Genomic DNA, 20,133 nt, shown 5'->3' on the forward strand with positions numbered 1-20,133 from the left:
TGGAGTCAAGTACAGTTGCAGCCAGCAGCCAGCATTCAGCCCCGCAGCCCGAGCCAGTCACATTTGTCCCTGACTCCCTTGCGTATCCTTCCTCTGCCTGCTGAAATGCCAGAGCAGGTGAATGGAAGCTGGTCAAGGCACGTGTAATGTACCGATTCCTAGTGAACGTAGAGCTCAGAGGGATAGATAACCAGGAATCGGCACATTACACCTGCCTCAACCAGCTTCCATTCACCTGATCTGGCATTCCAGCGCTGCACCACGGAAGACTCTTTTATTGTGTCATTATAAATTGTGGCTCTTCCTTTGGACATCTTTGTTCAGTGTGAATTTGTGAGCCCTAAGACTGTAATTTGCATTTATGGGTGCCTGTCGAGCGTAGCATTTATTGCTATTTGTCCCGACTCCCTTGCGTGCCCTTCCTCTGCCTGCCTCTGGCGCGACTTCCTCCGAATCAAAAACTAGTCCCATAATGCAATGGTCGGCCGCTGCGGCCCTGCCGCGACTTCCTATGAATCAAAAACTACAATTCCCATAATGCAATTGTAGGCCACCGCGAAATAAAAAAAAAAAACATCACCGGGCAGTGGGCCGCATTGCCTGCGGTCCGCGGGCCGCAGGTTGGACATGCCTGTCTTACACAAAAGAATGCACTGAGAGAATGAGAGGAAGAGTATGACAGTACCAGAATGAGAACAGACATGAGTTGGTGCATTGGGGCATACTCCATAAAGTTATAAAAATAAATGTGCTTAAAACCCCTTCAGAGTATACATGAAGCAGTAAATACTGTTCTCTCTTGATATTATATAGCATTTGTTTTTCCAAGAGATTTGTTATTTACATTTCATAAATCATTTGACCTGATGAAATATTTCATATGGTTGAAAGTTTTTGCGTTTATTTGCAATAGTATATAAAAGGGCTTTATTTAAAAATCAAATCAATTGTAAATTAAAAAAATAAAAAGTTAAGAAAAAAATAAAAGCTCCAAAGCAGAAACAAATAGCACTTGTTTAAAAAAAAAAATCAATTTGCTTTTTTAACCAAATTCCTTAAACGCCAGGTATTTTCATGTTTTATTCATAACACGATTCCGGAGTCAATGGTACTTTCTTCTTTATGATCTGATCCTTGTATCTGAAGTTAACTTCAGTAGTGTAGCACTTGTTGCGATCATAGGTGTAGCACTCGTCATCTGATTTACTACAGCTGCCCTGAGATGCTAGAACTGGTATTCCACCAATTTCAGTCTGTACTGGATCACATTTTTGGCAGCTGAAACAAAATAGACATTTGTTACAATCTAAAATATATGTGAGCTGTGGGATGCACAGAAAACTCCCAAATTTAGTTCTTGATGTATGTTTGTTATGAATTTTGCATAGAATAATATGTATTTTCATACGGTGTGTACATCCATAAATTTGTCAACTAGCAACTCATAAGGCATACTATTGTTTTAATATCCCAGTTACAGAATGATTTATGAATGTATATATGAAGTGATGTTTTTAAAACAGCCATTCTTGGGGCTCTTGCACACAGGTTGAAAAATTATTGTTGCGTTTTTTTTTTTTTTATTATTTTTAATGGGTCAATGCACTGTCTGTGTTATATTTTAATTGACCAATTCAATTATGCATAGGCAAAAAAGGTTCTTTGCATTGATCATGAAAGTGGACCTTATGGAAAACTGCAACAGAAGGATGATAACCAGCCTCAAGCGTCTACCTCCTAGCAAGCAAAAGACCCATGCTGCCTCCATCCTCCACGTCCCCTCAAATCCACTCTGATTGCCGTGGGAGGAACCACTTCTGCTTGTGTGTAATTTGATTGGCTTGGAGCAGCAACACCTCCTGCTGACTCCACACCCCATGTCCTGTCAGGTTTGCTCTGATTGCCAGTGGGAGGAGGCACTTCTGCCTTTGTGTAATGTGTTCGGCCCAAGGCAAATCAAATTATATATAGGCAGCAACAACTCCTCCCCTGGCTGTCAGATGTACCTGATGGGGAATCAAAACCAAAAGGATGCTAGCCGGATCTTGCCGCCTGGTGCCTAGCAACAGAAGGTCCCTAGGTGGCTCTTGCCCCTTAGCATCCTTCATTGATGGATGCAGTGGGCTCCAATAGAGGACATTTAATGTAAGCATGTAAACATTGCAAAATGTTCTGCTATCTATCAGGACATTTGCCACATGTTTTGTCTTTGCAATTTCTGAAAAAAAACCTGTTGTTTCCGACAAATCCCATGAGCTTCTAACTTTACACCTTGCCTGTGCTGCACTGAAATCTCTAGCACTATTATCAGCACTGTTCAGTTACTTCTGGGGACAACAGAACATCTATCTCCTATGTTATAGAGGCAGAAAGATGGGGTATGTTCTGTATTCCAAATCAGGAGCAAGCAGCCTAGGATGGAAATACTACTTCTTCAAAGATGCAGAACAGTGAATATTGTCACTCCATGAAAGAACATGCATTACTGCCAGGTTCGCAAGTTGAAACCTAGGGAAACAAAAGCCTAAAAAAAAAAAGGAAACAAAGCAGCCACCTGATTTAAGGACTTGAAAGCTTCAATTATCTAAATTTGGTTTAGACACATTTTCATTCTGCCATGAAGGTATAAACTTTGGTAGTTGGCTGTTTATAATGCTTTCACTGTTTTCTTTGTGGCAAACATGTAGCTGTGTTGTCAGTTACATATTAAATTCATTAAAGTGTAAATATAGGCAAAATTAAAAAATGACATATATGGTGTATGCTGTCATTAGGATTAACATAGAAGCTTTTTTTTTTCAGAGTCCCTCCTGTAACATTGTTATATAACCTGCTGATCCTGCCAGGAGATTTGTTATTTTTTCATTTTATTTACACCATCAGGATCACATTATGGCTTGTATCATGCTAACCCACTGTTGCTCCCTGAGAACCTGCGATGCGATGCCTTCTTACAACACATTTACTTTTATAACTTTATTGATGTGTCACAAATTGACACTTCATTTAACTCTATGCATCAAACCTATTCAGTTATGGACAGGGTTCTTCTTGCCGATCCCCCACTCTGTTGGTACCAGTGGATATTTAGGATCTCGGCAACACAAAGCGTATTGTTCCCCCAAGGGAGAATTTACATTTGATGTGAAGATGCATTATTGGTAATTTCGGTGTCACCAGTAACTAGTGTTTCTATTAGCACTTATAATCCATACATGTTGTAGACAGCATAACAGCGTTCTTAGGATTTTGCATGGATGTGGTCAATAAAGATTTAATAGACTTATTTTCACTTCATTATTTGTACATAGATGGGGAAACAGTTTTTATAAACTTTGTGGGAATTTTATACAGGGTTTAATGTGATATATCTTTAATTTTGGATGTTAATGTTGTATGCATGCCATACACATTACTGTCACATGTGTGATTTGATATGAGGGCACATACTGGCAGGTACTAGTACAGAATGACCACCATGCCCTAGGTGGGAGCATTTGTACTGTACTGGATGCTTCAACCTCTGTGCATTGCAACATATTCCATCAGCAGATGTAGTCATTGATACCGAGACATAACCTGCACGTGTTTTTAGATGATGGGAGGACATATACTGGCAGGTACTAGTATAGAATGTAGGCAGGGTCAAGTCCCCTTTAATTTTAGTCCCTTTTTAGAGGTGGAGTTATAATGTCATGTTGGTCCTTTTTAAAGGTGGGAGATGCTTGGACAGAGAAACAGCCTGGAGCCAGTGAAGTGAGACCAACAGCGAGGGAGTTATGTATTCTTCCCTTTGGAAAGGGGCTGGGAAGTACTGCAGGGCTAAGACCTAGATCTAGTGTAGATACTGGAAAGGACTATCCAAACAGTGCCATGTGAGTACCTTGATGCTCCCTCTCTTCATCAAAATGACAACGTGAAAATGTATAAGCAAAGAATTATGCTATAATTTGATACTCTGTATTTAACACTGGCATAGAGTGTTTTACAAAAGTTTTGATCAAGTACAGCAGTTATTTTTGCAAACAAAAGCCTCTGTGTGATGTTGTCCTGGGAGTGATGTGTTAGGTACAGCAAATGCCTTGGGTAAAGAGCTATGTGATTTACTGGTGCGAACCTTGTCGGCTCTGGAGTGGGTGGTAATAGAGGAAAAGGAGTCCTCCATCTGGAGGTAAGAGAAAACCTGGGCCCCTTGGTCTCATTGGTCCTGGGTGGTTGGTTGGACCTCTAAAACTCCTATCTGGAACACAGAAAACATAGGCCTATGTAACTGCACTCCAGGCATTAGGGGTTAATGTGGACAGTGACCAGGAGGATGTAATGGGAAGGTCCAGGACCTGCATCTGTGCATGTGAACAGTGAGTGGCTTTGAACGGAGAGTTCTCTTGATGGCCTGAAGAATCTTGATGTAGGTGGAGCCCATGTGAAAATAACCTTGGGTACCCCACCTTGCAAGTTAACCTTTGTATATGGCAACATATTTCATCAGCATCACTGAAATATAATAAGGATTAGGGTATATTATGTTTACCACACCTCTTGTGAACAACCTTCTAAGAAAGTTCATGTGTTCACCCCATGGATGCTCATGGTCTGCTGTTTTCCACATTCTTTGAGTGCTTGCTATTTGAAATACATACATTTATAGTGTTTGAGAAACTTCATGGAGAACATTGTCTATTGAAGTGGGAACCTTTAACGGCTATGGACTTTATAAACATTACCAACTTTGAGCACTTAAGGCAGAAATACAGCCTGGTATCTTAAATTCTCCTCTGCAATCATTAATGTGAGCGGAGTTCGGCCTTATGTGCCAAAATGAAAAAAAAAAATCCCAGTTTTTCTACCTTTATTTTGCAGTTTTCAGTGCTGTCACATGACTTCAATTCCTCTTCCTGCTGAGCCCAAGAGCAGAAAGTGGGAGTGGTTACTGAAAGCTAGTGACATCACTTCCAGGGAGGGACACTGTTCCTGTGTAGCCAGTGGGTGTATACAGAATGGGAGGAGCTGATCATAGGTTCCTGCCCAGTGTTCTCTCATCAATAAGGATGCATTGTACATCCTAATTCATGAGGAAATGAAGAAATAAAAAAAGAGCCATTCACACAGGACACAGGAAGGATTGGGGGGGGGGGGGTGGTCGTAGGGGTACCGTGCACATATACAGTATAGCTGTGCTGGGTTTTGAATGAAGACTACCATAGGAGAAGGGTGCTGGATTGGGGGGGGGGGAGTGTCATTGTAGCTGGAAGTGCTCTGGGGTCTCATCTCACAGTCTACAATGATTATAGTACAGGCAAGCACACTTAAGGCCCGTACACACGTACCGATTGTCGGCCGAAAATGTTCGGCCGCCGAACGATCGGCCGATTTTCGGCTTGTTAGTATGATGCTTCCGACAGCGCACTTTCGGCCGAACAAAATCTGTCGTGCAAGCATTAAAATTTTTGTATGCCGACACCAGAACGGCCGATTGTTCGCCAGTCAGTACAGAATTCGGCCGACAGACAGCACATTTGCAAGACTGGGCATGCTCAGAAAAGAAAAAAGACAAGGAAAGTTAACCATCACATGACATCACTTCTGCAGTCAGCTGTTGTTGGCCGACAAAATTTGTGTGCAGTCTTTTGCAGTTTTCAACAGACACGACAGCCCTCGGACAAAAGACGGCCGATCGTTCGGCCGACGATCGGTACGTGTGTACGGGGCTTTAGGCTCTGTTTTGACTAGTGTGACTTGTCATGCGACACATAAAGTCACATGACAAGTCACAGCCTATTGATTTCAATGGCACCCATTCCTATCTATGCACCTTTGACAATTAAAGTGAAAGAAGGTGGTGGCAGCATCATGCTATGGGGATTCTTTTCTTTAGCAGGGACAGGGAGGCTGGTCAGAGTTGATGGGAAGATGGATGGAGCCAAATACAGGGCAATCTAAGAAGAAAACCTGTTAGAGTCTGCAAAAGACTTAAGACTGGGGTGGAGGTTCCTTCCAGCAGGACAACGTCTCTAAAAATACAGCCAGAGCTACAATGTAATGGTTTAGATCAAAGCATATTCGTGTGTTAGAATGGCCCAGTCAAAGTCCAGACCTAAATCCAATTTAGAACCTGTGGCAAGACTTGAAAATTGCTGATCACAGACGCTCTCCATCCAATCTGACAGAGCTTGAGCTATTTTTCAAAGAAGAATGTGCAAAAATGTCACTCTCCTAGATGTGTAACATCTATATGTCTAACATATAATATAATATAATATATGTGTAACATCTATATATCTAGATGTGTAACATTAGAGACATATAGATAGAGACATCCCCAAAAAGACATGCAGCTGTAATTGCAGCAAAAGGTAGTTCTACAAAGTATTGACACAGGGGGGCTGAATACAAATGCATGCCACACTTTTCACCTATTTATTTTGAAAATCTTTTATAATTTTTCTTCCACTTCATATGTATGTGCCACTTTGTGTCGGTCTATCACATAAATTTCAAATAAAATACATTTACATTTTTGGTTGTAACATGACAAAATTTGGAAAATTTCAAGGGGTGTGAATACTTTTTCAAGGAACTGTACATGTGAAACACACAGTATATACAAATATGCCTTTTGTCTTCCCCACATTCTCATATTTTAATCATGCATCTGTATACAACCTTGCATGTCCTATCATGGGCCTATCTGTACTTACCTCCTATAAAAGGAAAGAAAATAAACAATATATATATATTTTAAAGAACAACTGAAACTTACATGTCCCACAAATTGTAAACAAATTGTGTTCGGAGTGGTGAATAAGGGTTGGAAATGTTCATTCTGCTACTTAATGGAATCCTGTGAAAAGAAAAAAAATTACAGGAGATGTTTCATTAAGCATATATTATAATAATAATCATCTCACCACTACCATCTAGAATTGCATTTTTTTTTTCACTTTTTCTTTGCTGTGCTCCAATAGTATGCAGCTATCCAGAAAGCCTACAGCAAACTATGCTCACGATCTGTATTGCGGTGTATCTTGAAGAAACTGCTGACTTAATTTTTCAGTATTGTATGGTTGTGTGAACTGTAATGAAATTAAACATTATCATAGCTGCTTTGGCCAATTACTGTATGCCACATTTTATCAATTCTAACTATTTGTCACATCATTTCTTACCGGAACCTTTCAGATCTCAACTTGAATTGAAAGAAAGAGGTTGGATGACTTGTTTTCTGCCTATCATTCTAATCTAATAGCCTACATACGTTCTGAAACCCTGACTTGGAACAAACATGTAACAGGAGATAGTAGATTTAAACAGTCTTAGTCCCAAAAATGGAATTGCCCAAAATGTTGTCCCTGCCAATAGAATATTGAAAATACTCACCTCTCCCCCAGCCTATATGTTACAGGCACCTTATTCTCCACTATGTATGTTACACACACTGACCCCTACACTCTGTATAGTACATACATCTTACCTTTGCACATTACATAAATCTGAAACCTGCTATCTGTACCCTGCATACACCTAACCCCTGCACTCTGTATGTTACATACAGCCATGGCCAAAAGTTTTGAGAATGACACAAATATTCATTTTTACAAAGTCTTCTGCTTCAGTGTTTTTAGATCTTTTTGTCAGATGTTACTATGGTATACTGAAGTATAATTACAAGCATTTCATAAGTGTCAAATGCTTTTATTGACAACTACATTAAGTTTATGCCAAGAGTCAATATTTGCAGTGTTGGCCCTTCTTTTTTAGGACCTCTGCAATTCGCCCTGGTATGCTGTCAATCAATCTCTGGTATGCTTGGAGTTTGTCACAATTTGTGAGTTTTTTTGTTCACCCGCCTCTTAAGGATTGACCACATGTTCTCAATGGGATTAAGGTCTGGGGAATTTCCTGGCCATGGACCCAAAATTTCAATTTTTTGTTCCCCAAGCCTCTTAGTTATCACTTTTGCCTTATAGCAAGGTGCTCCATCATGCTGGAAAAGGCACTGTTCCTCACCAAACTGTTCTTGGATGGTTGGGAAAAGTTGCTCCCGGAGGACGTTTTTGTACCATTTTGTATTCATGGCTGTGTTCTTAGGCAAAATTGTGGGTGATCCCACTCTCTTGGATGAGAAGCAACCCCACACATGAATGGTCTCAGGATGCTTTACTGTTGGCATGACACAGGACTGATGGTAGGGCTCACCTTTTCTTCTCCAGACAAGATTTTTTCTGGATGCCCCAAACAATCAGAAAGGGGATTCATCAAAGAAAACGACTTTACCCCAGTTCTCAACAGTCCAATCTCTTTACCTTTTTCAGAATATAAGTCTGTCCCTGATGTTTTTCCTAGAGACAAGTGGCTTCTTTGCTGCCCTTCTTAACACCAGGCCATTCTCCAAAAGTCTTCACCTCACTATGCGTGCAGATTCACTCACACCTGCCTGCTGCCATCCCTGAGCAAGCTCTGCACTGGTGGTGCTCTGATCCCGCAACTGAATCAACTGTAGGAGACGGTCCAGGCGCTTGCCGGACTTTCTTTGGAGCCCTGAAGCCTTCTTCACAAATGCAGTGGAAATGTTTTTTTTTTTGGGGATTAAGTTAATTTTCATGGCAAAAAGAGACTTTGCAATTAATTGTGATTCATCTGATCACTCTTCATAACATTCTGGAGTATATGCAAATTTCCATCATAAAACCTTAGGCAGTAGACTTTGTGGAAATTAATATTTGTGCCATTCTCAAAACCTATGGCCATGGCTGTACATCTTGAAAAAAAGTATCATCTTTATGGTCTTTTACCTATTAATACCATTTGCAACATGTCCAATGTTTTTACTAGCCAGGCCTTTAAATATTAACTCATGTACATCAAACCCTCCTGATCCCTAGACTATGTATATTTCAAACTCCCAAGCACTTCACTCTGTGCATTATATTCCTGACCCCTGCACTTTGTATGTTACATATTCCTAAACCCCACACCCTGTGTGTTACATATTCTTAACCCCTGCACTCTGTCTATAAGCCCCTAAACTCTGCACTATATACGCATGACAGTAAGTCACATACTGTCCTGACTCACATCATGTAAAATAGATTGTATGTTACTTATACTTTAGTTGCACTCTGTGTTCTGGACTATATGTTTTACTCCTGACCACTGCACTCTGTGCATTGGGTTGTAATTTATACTTCTGATCAAAACGTTCACTGTCTCAACAGTTGTTAGTTGGTAAGTTGCCCCCACCTATTTAAATTACATTTTTCTTAGATGCAGTGTTAGCTGTTTGCCTATATTCAATATTCATGCAGAAAATCATATGAACTGAAAGAGTCTCATTTAAAAAAAAAAAAAAAAAAGCAACAACTTTGAACTGAGGGCTAAATGTTGATTATGGTTTACAGCTAGTAAAAACCCTAAATTTAGTATCTCAGAAAAGTAGAATATTACATAAGACCAATAAAAATTTAATACAGAAATGTTGGCTTACTGAAAATTATGTCCATGTACAGTATAGTATGCATCATCATGGACTGTGGAAAATTTTGCATTTTATTTGGAAATCAAGATCCCAGAGTCTGTAGGAAGAGTGGAGAGGCACAGAATCCAAGCTGCATGAGGTCCAGTGTGAAGTTTCCACAGTGAGTGATGATTTAGGGAGCCATGTCATCTGCTGTTGTTGGGCCACTGTGTTTTATCAAGTCCAAAGCACAGCCCTCTAGCAGGAAATTCTAGAGAACTTCATGCTTCCCCCTGCTGACCAGCTTTATGGAGATGCTGATTTCATTTTTCAGCAGGACTTGGCACCTGCCCACACTGCTAAGTACCAATACCTGGTTAAATGATTATGGTATCACTGTGCTTAATTGGCCAGCAAACTCACCTGACCAAAACCCCATTAAGAATCTGTGGGGTATTGTCAAGAAGAAGATGAGAGGCACCACACCCAACAATGCAGACGAGCTGAAGGCCGCTATCAAAGCAACCTGAGCTTCCAAAACACCTCAGCGCAGTGCTACAGGCTGACCACCTCCATGCCACGCCGCATTGATGTAGTAATTCATGCAAAAGGAGCCCCGACCAAGTATTGAGTGCATACTATACCGTAAATAGACATAATTTTCAGTAAGCCAACATTTCTGTATTAAAAATCCTTTTATTTTGTGGTCTTATGTAATATTCTAATTTTCTGAGACACTGAATTTCGGGTTATCACTAGCTGCAAGCCATAATCATCAAAATTAAAAAAGGAAATGCTTGAAAAATATGACTCTGTGTGTAACATATCTATATATTAAATATGAGTTTCACTTTTTGAATTGAATTACTGAAATAAATTAACTTTTTTATGATATACTATATTTATGAGATGCACCTGTATATAATCTCTTTTGTTCAGTTTAACTAATACCTTTTAAGCCATTTCCAGTGTCATGCATGATTGGACCACTCTGGTCTTTAGATTGGAGCCAAGAGTGTACATTGCATTGTGCATGCAGCATAAGCACAGGAAAACTAGGAGAAACTGAAAAGAGTTATTTGGCAGAAGAGGCTGCTAAAGCTTAGCAAATGCTTTGCAAAAGCCTAACATTTGAAGCCCTTGTGTACAATTACTTAGAGACAGTCTTACAGCTAGTTACTTCTTTCGTCTAACCCAGAATATTCTGCAATATCAGTGTCATGGATGCACTCTGTAGCATATTTATTTTTAAAAATATAAAATGTGTACAAATAATAAAGAAAGATTAATGGTCATGCACACAGTCATAAATAAAAGGGCGAACTGCATAAAATATTCCTAAATTTTTGGAGCCCCGGAGCTCTAACTGCTGCTTAATTATGCCCTTAGGACTGTTTTGACAAAATACAGTGTACATGAGTGTTAGCATCCCTTCATTTGCCATCTATGGGTGAGACCCAGTGTAGTTGGGGTGGAAACAAGAATTCTGCATGATGTACCCCATGTAGGCCTTCTGCAGGGCATAATTACTGGGGTATCTAGAGGAGGAAACATTGGGAAAAGAAAAAAAACCTTGCCACCCCTGACCTTCATTTAGCAGGTTCTGTGGCCTGGTTTAGTACGGCTTTGGGGTATGGGGTGTTGCTAGGTAGGAAAAAGACCAGGGGCTTGAGCCCGAAGGTAAATTTGATCCCACTACGTCCCTTTCTGACATCAGAAGGGGGTGGGAAGATCAGCGCCAGGGAGCTTTGCCCAGCGCTGGATTAAAGGTGAGTGTAACACCAATTAGAGCATTTTGATGGGGCGACACCCCTGGAACCCTTTACATTACACAGCCTCCCCCCCACACCTCTGGACCCCTTTACATTACACAGCACCACCCCCCCCCCACACCTCTGGACCCCTTTTGCATTACACAGCCCCTCTCACACCTCATGACCCATATTGCATTAAACAGCCTCCCACACACACCTTTGGACACCTTTACATTACACAGCCCCTCCATACCTCTGGACCTCTTTAGCATTACACAGCCCGCCCACATCTCTGGACCCCTTTTGCATTACACAGCCCCCCCCAGTGTTGCACAGAGGGCAAGGTTCAGGAATCCGTTACGTACAGAGTGCAAGGTTCAGGAATGCGTTGTATAGAGTGCAAGGTTCACGAATGCATTACATACAGCGTGCAAGGTTCAGGAATGCGTTAAGTACAGAGTGCAAGGTTCAGGAATGCGTTACATACAGAGTACAAGGTTCATGAATGCGTTATGTACAGAGTGCAAGGTTCAGGAGTGTGTTGTACAGGGTGAAAGGTTCAGGAGTGCTTTGTATGGGGTGCAAGGTTTAGGAGTGCGTTGTATGGGATGCAAGGTTCAGGAGTGCGTTGTATGGGGTGCAAGGTTCAGGACTGCATTGTACAGGGTGCAAGGTTCAGTACTGCATTGTACAGGGTGCAAGTTTTCAGGAGTGAATTGTACTGGGTGCAAGGTTCAGGAGTGCATTGTACTGGGTGCAAGGTTCAGGAGTGTGTTGTACAGGGTGCAAGGTTAAGGAGTGCGTTGTACGGGGTGCAAAGTTCAGGAGTGCATTGTACAGGGTGCAAGGCTCAGGAGTGCATTGTACAGGGTGCAAGGTTCAGGAGAGCACTGTATCGGGTGCAAGGTTCAGGAGTGCATTGTACCGGGTGCAAGGTTCAGGTGTGTGTTATACGGGGTGCAAGGTTCAGGAGTGCACTGTACAGGGTGCAAGGTTCAGGAGTGCGTTGTATGGGGTGTAAGGTTCAGGAGTGTGTTGTAAGGGGTGCAAGGTTCAGGAGTGTGTTTTGGTTCAGCAGTGCGTTGTATGGGGTGCAAGGTTCAAGAGTGCGTTGTATGGGGTGCAAGGTTCAAAGAGTGCATTGTACGGAGTGCAAGGTTCAGGAGTGCCTTGTACGGGGTGCACGGTTCAGGAGTGCCTTGTACGGGGTGCAAGGTTAAGGAGTGCATTGTACAGGGTGCAGGGTTCAGGAGTGCATTGTACGGGGTGCAAGGTTAAGGAGTGCATTGTACAGGGTGCAAGGTTCAGGAATTAGTTAAACTAAACTGAAAGACACCAATTAGTTAAACATAGCACACTTTTCTTAAAATCTTGATTAGCAGTATACAGGAGCCGAGGGAACAATGGCAGCATCAGATGGAACATAAATGAGTACAGCCGAGCAGGACATGCAGCAGTGTAACATCTATCCAACACAGCCAGGGATTGGTGGGCAAGCCGGGGGTGGCTGCAATGAGAGTGATTGGAGCTGTCAAATTGAAGCAATGATATCATGGGTGGGCGGGGCCGATATGCGGGGCTACGCCCCTTTGTTTCAGCCAGCATCGTCCGCGTGTATACATTGCTGGCTGGGGAGGAAGGTGGCAGGGGACAGGACCAATTGTAACTACTGTATGTGCACCCACAGCGGTGTATAATTCAGGTTTATTACAGCACATACAGTAGTTACAATTGGTCCTGCCCCCTGCCACCTTCCTCCCAGGCCAGCGGCTGTTTTTCAATAAAGTAAATGAGACAAAGGGCGGGCATATCGGTCCCACCCACCCCGACATCAGTGCTTCATTTTGACAGCTACAATAACTCTCACTGTGGCCGCTCCGGCTTGCCCACCAATCAATGGATGCTGGATAGATGTTACACTGGCAAGGTATTTAGCCCCGAGTTCCCGGCCAACCCCAGGCCTTGGGACTCGGGGCTAATAATTTTAAATAAGCAATACGAGACCCGGGGCTTTCTGGGGGCCCACTCGGGGCTATAGCCCCGGTCAGCCCTCCCCTCCCAACGCCACTGCTTTGGGGCCTGTGTGAGAAGAACCCCTTTGTGTGAGAGGGAGTTACACCCTGTGGGTGAAACATCTGAGATAAGAGTATGATTACACCTGGGAAGTTGGCTGTAATAGTTCTATGACTAAAGGGCTGTACACATAGGCAGAATAACGGGTGGCATCTGCTGGTTCAATAGAAACTGGGTGACGTTCAGCCGGTGTGCAGCTGGTCCACCAGATGCCAGCTATTCAGCCAGCTTCTGATGAAGGGTCTTGATTGAAGGTCTACCTATTGGCAGTAGATCAGTGCTGCGAGTGCTGACTAGTGTGCTCTGACCATGGTGGTGCCCCCCCCTGTCAGAACACAATAGCACAGCAGGAGAGATTGATGTACTAACATCGGATTGTAAGTACAGCGGCTCCTCCTGAGTGCTTCAGGTTCTTTTTTGCTCAGCCTGCTGGGTTGAACCAAAGAAAACTACTAGTGTTTACAAGGCTGTGTGTACCAGACTTTAGTGAATGTTCTACACTTGAGGGACTGCTGCTCAGGAAGTCTTGCAATGGAGGAATAGTGCTCTGCAGTTCAGACTTCTGCTTAGTGAGACAAAATAATGGATGCTAAGCTGCAAAGGGACTGTGTTTACAAGATACATACTGAACTGGGGACTGAGAGTGCAGTAAAGCATTTAAGATGCAACCTCGGGCCAGGAATATGTGTGTGGGTGTGCTCAGGCCTGGAAAAGTGTGACACGATATGGCCTTGTAGCTCAAAAACAACAGGTAGGTGACTATCCCATCCATGAAGAAGTGAGGTGGTTCAGAGGCAACGTGGAAGGAACCGCTATGCAAAGGGGAACCACAGGCAAACACATATATGGGTAATTTCACAAATATCAAACTTCTGAGTATGGAAAATTACTCCCCCTCGTCACCTTCTCCCATGCTCGCCTCCAGGACTTTTCCAGAGCCTCTCCAATCCTTTGGAACTTCTTACCCTTATCTGTCCGATTATCTCCTACTCTATTAGCTTTTAGGCGATCTCTGAAAACCCTCCTTTTCAGAGAAGCCTATCCTACCAACACCTAACAAATGTACCTCCATTTTCTCCATCAACCCATCCCCTACCATTATTGCCTTTTGTTTCACTTGACCCTCCCTTCTAGATTGTAAGCTCTAACGAGCAGGGCCCTCTAGTTCCTACTGTTTTGAACTGTATTGTAACTGTATTGTCTTCCCTCACATTGTAAAGCGCTGCAAAAACTGTTGGCGCTATATAAATCCTGTATAATAATAATAATAAATTACAACCATACCTTGTGTGCTTGTAAATGCAAGTACCAACTTTCATCATACAGCATATTCTATCATTACAGTCCTATGGGCAGAATTATATCAGCTATTGCCCCAGGGAGCTAAAAAAATAGACATATTTTAGGCTATATGTCCATACACCTGTATGTTGATTTGTGTGCATAAATCCATAAAATGTAAATGAAGAAGAAAGTGGCACTTCCAGACCCAGGAACTTGGAAACTTGAGTTTATTTCTTCAAATCATAGGTACAACATCAGACAAGACCACAAGACAGACTGTCCAGTCTGTCTTGTGGTCTTGTCTGGTCTTGTCTGATGTTGTACCTATGATTTGAAGAAATAAACTCAAGTTTCCAAGTTCCTGGGTCTGGAAGTGCCACTTTCTTCTTCATTTACATGGATTCCTCAGGTCACGGACCTTGGTGAGCACCCATTCCTACAGGACTGCCACAGCTGCTCGGGATCCATCTGGCTCAGCTGATTGTTTTCAGAGCGGTGATTTGTTTAATTTTGGTTTCCTAAATCCATAAAATATCAGTTTTAAAATTTTATAAATAATTAAAATGATATTGACCAAAAACCATCACATTTTCAGTCTGAAATTCAACACAATATACTTACGTTATTTGAATATTCCTTTCTAAAATCTCTTCTCCTGGCATTTCTTTTGATGGGAGAAATCTTGAGGAAATCTTGACACATTTGCATTTGTTATTTGCCAAAACGTATTCTTGCTCCCTATAATACTGCCCTGCAAACACATATTATTGACTTCAGGAAAAGAGTGCAGCTTATATGCGAGAGAGTAAAGACGATCAAAATAAAAAGCAGACACAAGCTGATATCTTGAAAGAAAAACTGCAGTTATCATAGGACTATAGAATTAGTTTGCATCTTTTTCCGAAAGTAGACCCAATTTTACTTTATTTTCAGAGTACAATTCAGTTATTATATACAGAGTGTATATAGAATCAAAAGGTATTACAATGTTGTTTTCCAATAATTATCTATTTAAATTATTTGATTATGAAATAGACATTATTTGTACTTGTTACTGAAGGCCAACTTCAGGAAATATGTAATATTGTTGCTGTTTGAGTGAGCAATTTCACGGAGGCTCTGATCATATCTGCATGTTTCTATTGCATTGAAGGAAATAAAAAGTCTTGCTCGCTTTATCTCTCATGTGGCTTCCTGCAAAATGTATATTACGTGAATTTTAATAGTTTTCAAAGGTATACCTAAAATGCACCTACAGGATCATCACCGCACACATGTAAACAGTGCTTTATTTTTCTGTGCAGCATTCCCAATCTGCCTGGTGGGGGCCCTATGTTCTGGCACAAGCCCCTCTAGGGCAGTTCCTAATAAGGAAGTATTGTGCTTACTAGTTAGTGCAATGACTCTAATCCCCTACACCCTCTGTCAGTCAATTAAAGTGGGATCTCTTCACTCACTGAACAGAGGTAGTTGGGAGTATGCAGTTTACTCACTGAACGCCCTTGCAACCCTGTACCAGATAACTGGGCAAATCTATCAGAATAACATCTACCTGCTAATAATCCATCCAAAACCAATCAAGAAATGCAGACAGATACCCCTTATACCTAGTACTGCAAATGTACCATTTCTTTAGTATTGTCTTAGAATACACCTTGACTAAATGTTGTATATAGAGGCACTTCTGAGGAGACTGCGGGAAGACTGACGACACTGACGCCTGGAAGGATGGGCTGAGTCTATGGTAAGTCAATTTTACTATTTAGTGATACTTTTTATAGATACGTTACATTTTTAGCGAATAAATTTATATGGGGTTGGGGCCACTAACGAGGGGAAATTTACATTTAGTAAAAGTTAATTAAATAAATAATCACGATTATTAAACAAATCACAGTTTAAACAATATAAATGGAATCCATAATAAAATACAATGTAAATATTTTTTGTAAATTGATTTGAAAGTCCACTGTCTGTTATTCCAACTGTAGTGGAGAAAGACCTTTCAAACTGCGTAAGCTCTAACAAGCAGGGCCCTCTAATTCCTCCTGTATTGAATTGTACTGTAACTGCCCTGTCTTACCTCATATTGTAAAGCGCAAACTGTTGGCACTATATAAATCCCGTATAATAATAATAATAATGTGATTGTACGCCTTTGCATTTTAATTTATTGGCAGTGGGGCACCTCTGGTAGTATGTACATGCATATGTACAGACAAATCATGGTATCATGAATGTTAATAAATGCTTTATTACATTTACATGCTACAAGTGTTTACTACAGTTAGTTGCATTATCACTACACCTAACTTTACCCAACTTAAAGATACGTTTTAAATTATAGAGATTTATTTCCAATCACAGTTAAGTGTGTTGTTAGAATTGTACTAATATGGGTACCATTAACATAACAATTGCCAAAATTCAAATATTTGCAGGCACAGATATCTCATATATAAAATAAAAAAGAAATGCCATAAATTAAAAATAGTGTTTTGTTACGTTGAATAGTAACAAGGTAATTGTAGTGTGAGAATAAGTTTATTCAATCCTAAAATCTCAGCTCACCTGTTCGTGTGACCTGATGGGATGTACATTCATAATTTATTTGTTACAACCTAGGCATTTTAAATGCATTCAATTTTAGTACATTTGGGTAATGCATTCCTTTTGAGCTTCTAGAGGTTAAGCAAGAGTAATGACCTAGTGGTCCTAGTAAAGCAGACCCCAAGGTTCTATATGCTCTATATTGCGAAATGGAGATGAGCTTGTACATCGAATATATGTTTAACTCAAACTCTGAACTCCCACTTTTTCAAATTCCAACGAGCTTAAAGCTGGATACACACTATCCAACTTTTGTGGTTAGATTTCCTTCAGATTTACTTTTTCTATGTAGTGGAAGGGCCTGCCAGATTGCATACAAATTGAAAGTGTTTAGGTTTGACCTCCTATTATATGGTTTTGGTAAGTCTAAAGGAAAAAGTCTTCAGAAAATCTTATAGTGTGTATGGCCCATTAGGGACAGAGAATGACCTGGCCTGCAGCTTACTAAAATACAAAAAAAGTAGGAGTTTGGAAGACGCCCGGGACACACCTTTATCACTAAATATGTATGAATTAGTTTGTTACACATCAATTTCACCTTTAGGGTGTGAGAAGCACATAAGGAAGGGCTATATAAAAAGCTTTTTATAGATGCAGTACGTTTTAAGCAAAGGAGAAGTGAAACTATCTAAAGTTATACACATTACAAGCATATATTGACAACATTAATTTCACGCTCAAATTGCAGATAGGTGTTTAATGGGCATATGGATTAACCACTTCTGGACCGCCCGCCACATATATACAGCGGCAGGGCGGTCCGGCTGCGCAAAATCCCATATAGGTACATGATTTTGTGCAGGGGTTCTCGGGGTAGCGTACAGGCCGCCGGAGCGCCGTTCCCGCTGTGTCTCCAATCAGAGGGTCCAACAGCCGTGATGGCCGCCGGCCACCCACGATCGTGCAGGAGAATGACAGAACAGCCTTTGTAAACAAGGAAGATGGCTGTTCTGTCACAGAGGAAGAGTGAGATCTTGTGTTTCAGCTAAGCTTCAGCTTGTATTTCAGCTAAGCTGAAACACAGATCTCTCTTTTCCTCTAGCACATCCATCCCACAGAAAGCATTCCCTAGGAGCACACTTAACCCTTTGATCACCGCTTGTGTTAACCCCTTCCCTGCCAGTGTGATTTACACAGTAACAGCGCATTTTTTTTTTAAATCGTTGATACCTGCCATTGCTAGTAAAAACAATAAAAAAAAATAAAAATGACATTAATCTATCCCATAGTTTGCAGATGCTATAACTTTTGCGCAAACCAATCAAAACACACTTATTAGGATTTTTTTTTAACAAAAATATGTAGCAGAATACATATTGGCCTAAATTGATGAAAACATTTGATTTTTTTACATTGGGAATGTTTTATAGCAGTTTATAGTGCAAAAAATAAAAACCGCAGAGGTGATCAAATACCACCAAAAGAAAGTTTTATTTGTGGGAAAAAAAGACATCAATTTTATTTTGGGTACAGCGTCGCACGACCACGCAATTGTCAGTTAAATCAACGCAGTGCCGTATCGCAAAAAATGGCCTGGTCATTAAGGGGGTAAAACCTTCAGGAGCTGAAGTGGTTAAGTACCCTTATTTTAACTTAAGTATGTGCTAGTGTTGGGTAAGCCAATAAGGAATTAAATATTAAAAGATTTTTTTTTTAATACTGGGTAACTTCCCATTAATTTATATAGCACAGTTCTACTGACCAGCATGTGCTAAGATGCAGTGTCAACCATCTTTTTTGCTAACACACTCACTGTATGTAATATATAACACAATCATTTGAAGGGCATACATTTTGGTAACTTTTATATAGACTTACACTTATGTAAATTAAGTCTGCAAGAAACTGAAAATAAATTTTGTTTTATGTTATGAAACTGAAGCATTGAATAGTACTAAGTAAGTAAAAATAGTATAATTTAATATTTACCGAACAGCCTACTCTTGCCTATTCCCTGTTCACATACCTGTCACATATACAGCAAATAGCAGCAGTAGGGCTGCTGACAACATGCTGCACTTGTCCATTCTTCAGCTTCTTCTTATGAAGATAATTAGGGGAGAGTTGACTCTTATAAGAGGGGGTGGGGGGTCATTTCTGAAAATATATGCTGCTGAAAATAACATTTTGGGTGGTTTCAGTACTGGAAACAGATGTTATTCTCTATCCTTATGCAGAGCGCATTTCTGCAACCTGCAGGAGACAAAAATGTTAAAGAGACAGTAACAATTTTTTAGACTAGCAATTGTATATATTTTTGAATTATCTAGATTGTATAACCAGGCGGTTACGTGGGCTATAAAAGGCTTTTGGTGCCCTTGGTCAATGGTGCACCCAAAACAGCAGATTTCCAGAATGGGAAGAGCAGTGCAGTTGACCCATGGTAAAAAAAAAAACAACATTTACATGGCCCTCCCACTATCATAAAATGAATAAATAATAATCAGCATATTTGAGATGACATGTACATAACTTATGTTTAAGTAGGTTCTTCAGTACTATGCTTCAGAGTGGTTAAATCAATGGCTTTTTTATGCATTTTAACCCACTCCCCCATTATCTGTCTCGTCATAGATTCTTGTTAATTAATTACAAACCCGCCTCTATAGAAGCAATGCTTTCTGAACTGATGGTGACTCACAAGTCTGAAGTAGCTGTATGCTGTTTGTAATAAATTGCTTTTTAATTTTAGAATGTAATATAAACCTTCTGTTGCTGATGTGCAGGTGACCCAAGAGCATAAATGGATATGTTTCCTCCAACTAATATGAGGAATTAAGCTCTTAATATTTTTTTTTAATTTAATACAGAAGTGAGACATGCAGGTACTTTCTGTCTTAGGAATGCTCTACTGTACATTTGCAAATCATAACTTAGTGGTAGAAAATATATGTGCTTTTTCACCTGACAAAGCTGCATTCAAATGTTCTTGGGTTTTAAAAGTTTTTTTGTTATATT

General features: G+C 40.7%; 1 protein-coding gene across 1 annotated transcript; it reads right to left on the reverse strand.

Moving 5' to 3' along the window:
- Positions 1–1,020: 1,020 nt before the first annotated feature.
- JCHAIN (joining chain of multimeric IgA and IgM) lies at positions 1,021–19,284 on the reverse strand. Its single transcript, XM_082260309.1, has 4 exons — positions 19,142–19,284; positions 15,187–15,316; positions 6,761–6,841; positions 1,021–1,278 (listed from the first exon to the last, which is right to left on the reverse strand). The coding sequence occupies exons 1-4, from the start codon at positions 19,200–19,202 to the stop codon at positions 1,080–1,082; spliced, it is 471 nt and encodes a 156-aa protein (XP_082116435.1). The 5' UTR covers positions 19,203–19,284; the 3' UTR covers positions 1,021–1,079.
- Between the last annotated feature and the right edge of the window lie 849 nt (positions 19,285–20,133).

This window comes from Pelophylax lessonae (genome assembly GCF_965119305.1).
Source record: "Pelophylax lessonae genome assembly, chromosome: 1".
Classification (NCBI taxonomy): Eukaryota; Metazoa; Chordata; class Amphibia; order Anura; family Ranidae; genus Pelophylax; species Pelophylax lessonae.

Excerpts from the sequence above, each read along its gene's own strand:
- JCHAIN (XM_082260309.1), bottom strand. The coding sequence starts at position 19,202 with ATGGACAAGTGCAGCATGTTGTCAGCAGCCCTACTGCTGCTATTTGCT. Across the intron at positions 15,317-19,141 it reads ATTTGCTGTATATGTGACAG|GGCAGTATTATAGGGAGCAA; the intron begins GTATGTGAACAG and ends ATGTGTTTGCAG. Across the intron at positions 6,842-15,186 it reads GAAAGGAATATTCAAATAAC|GATTCCATTAAGTAGCAGAA; the intron begins GTAAGTATATTG and ends TTCTTTTCACAG.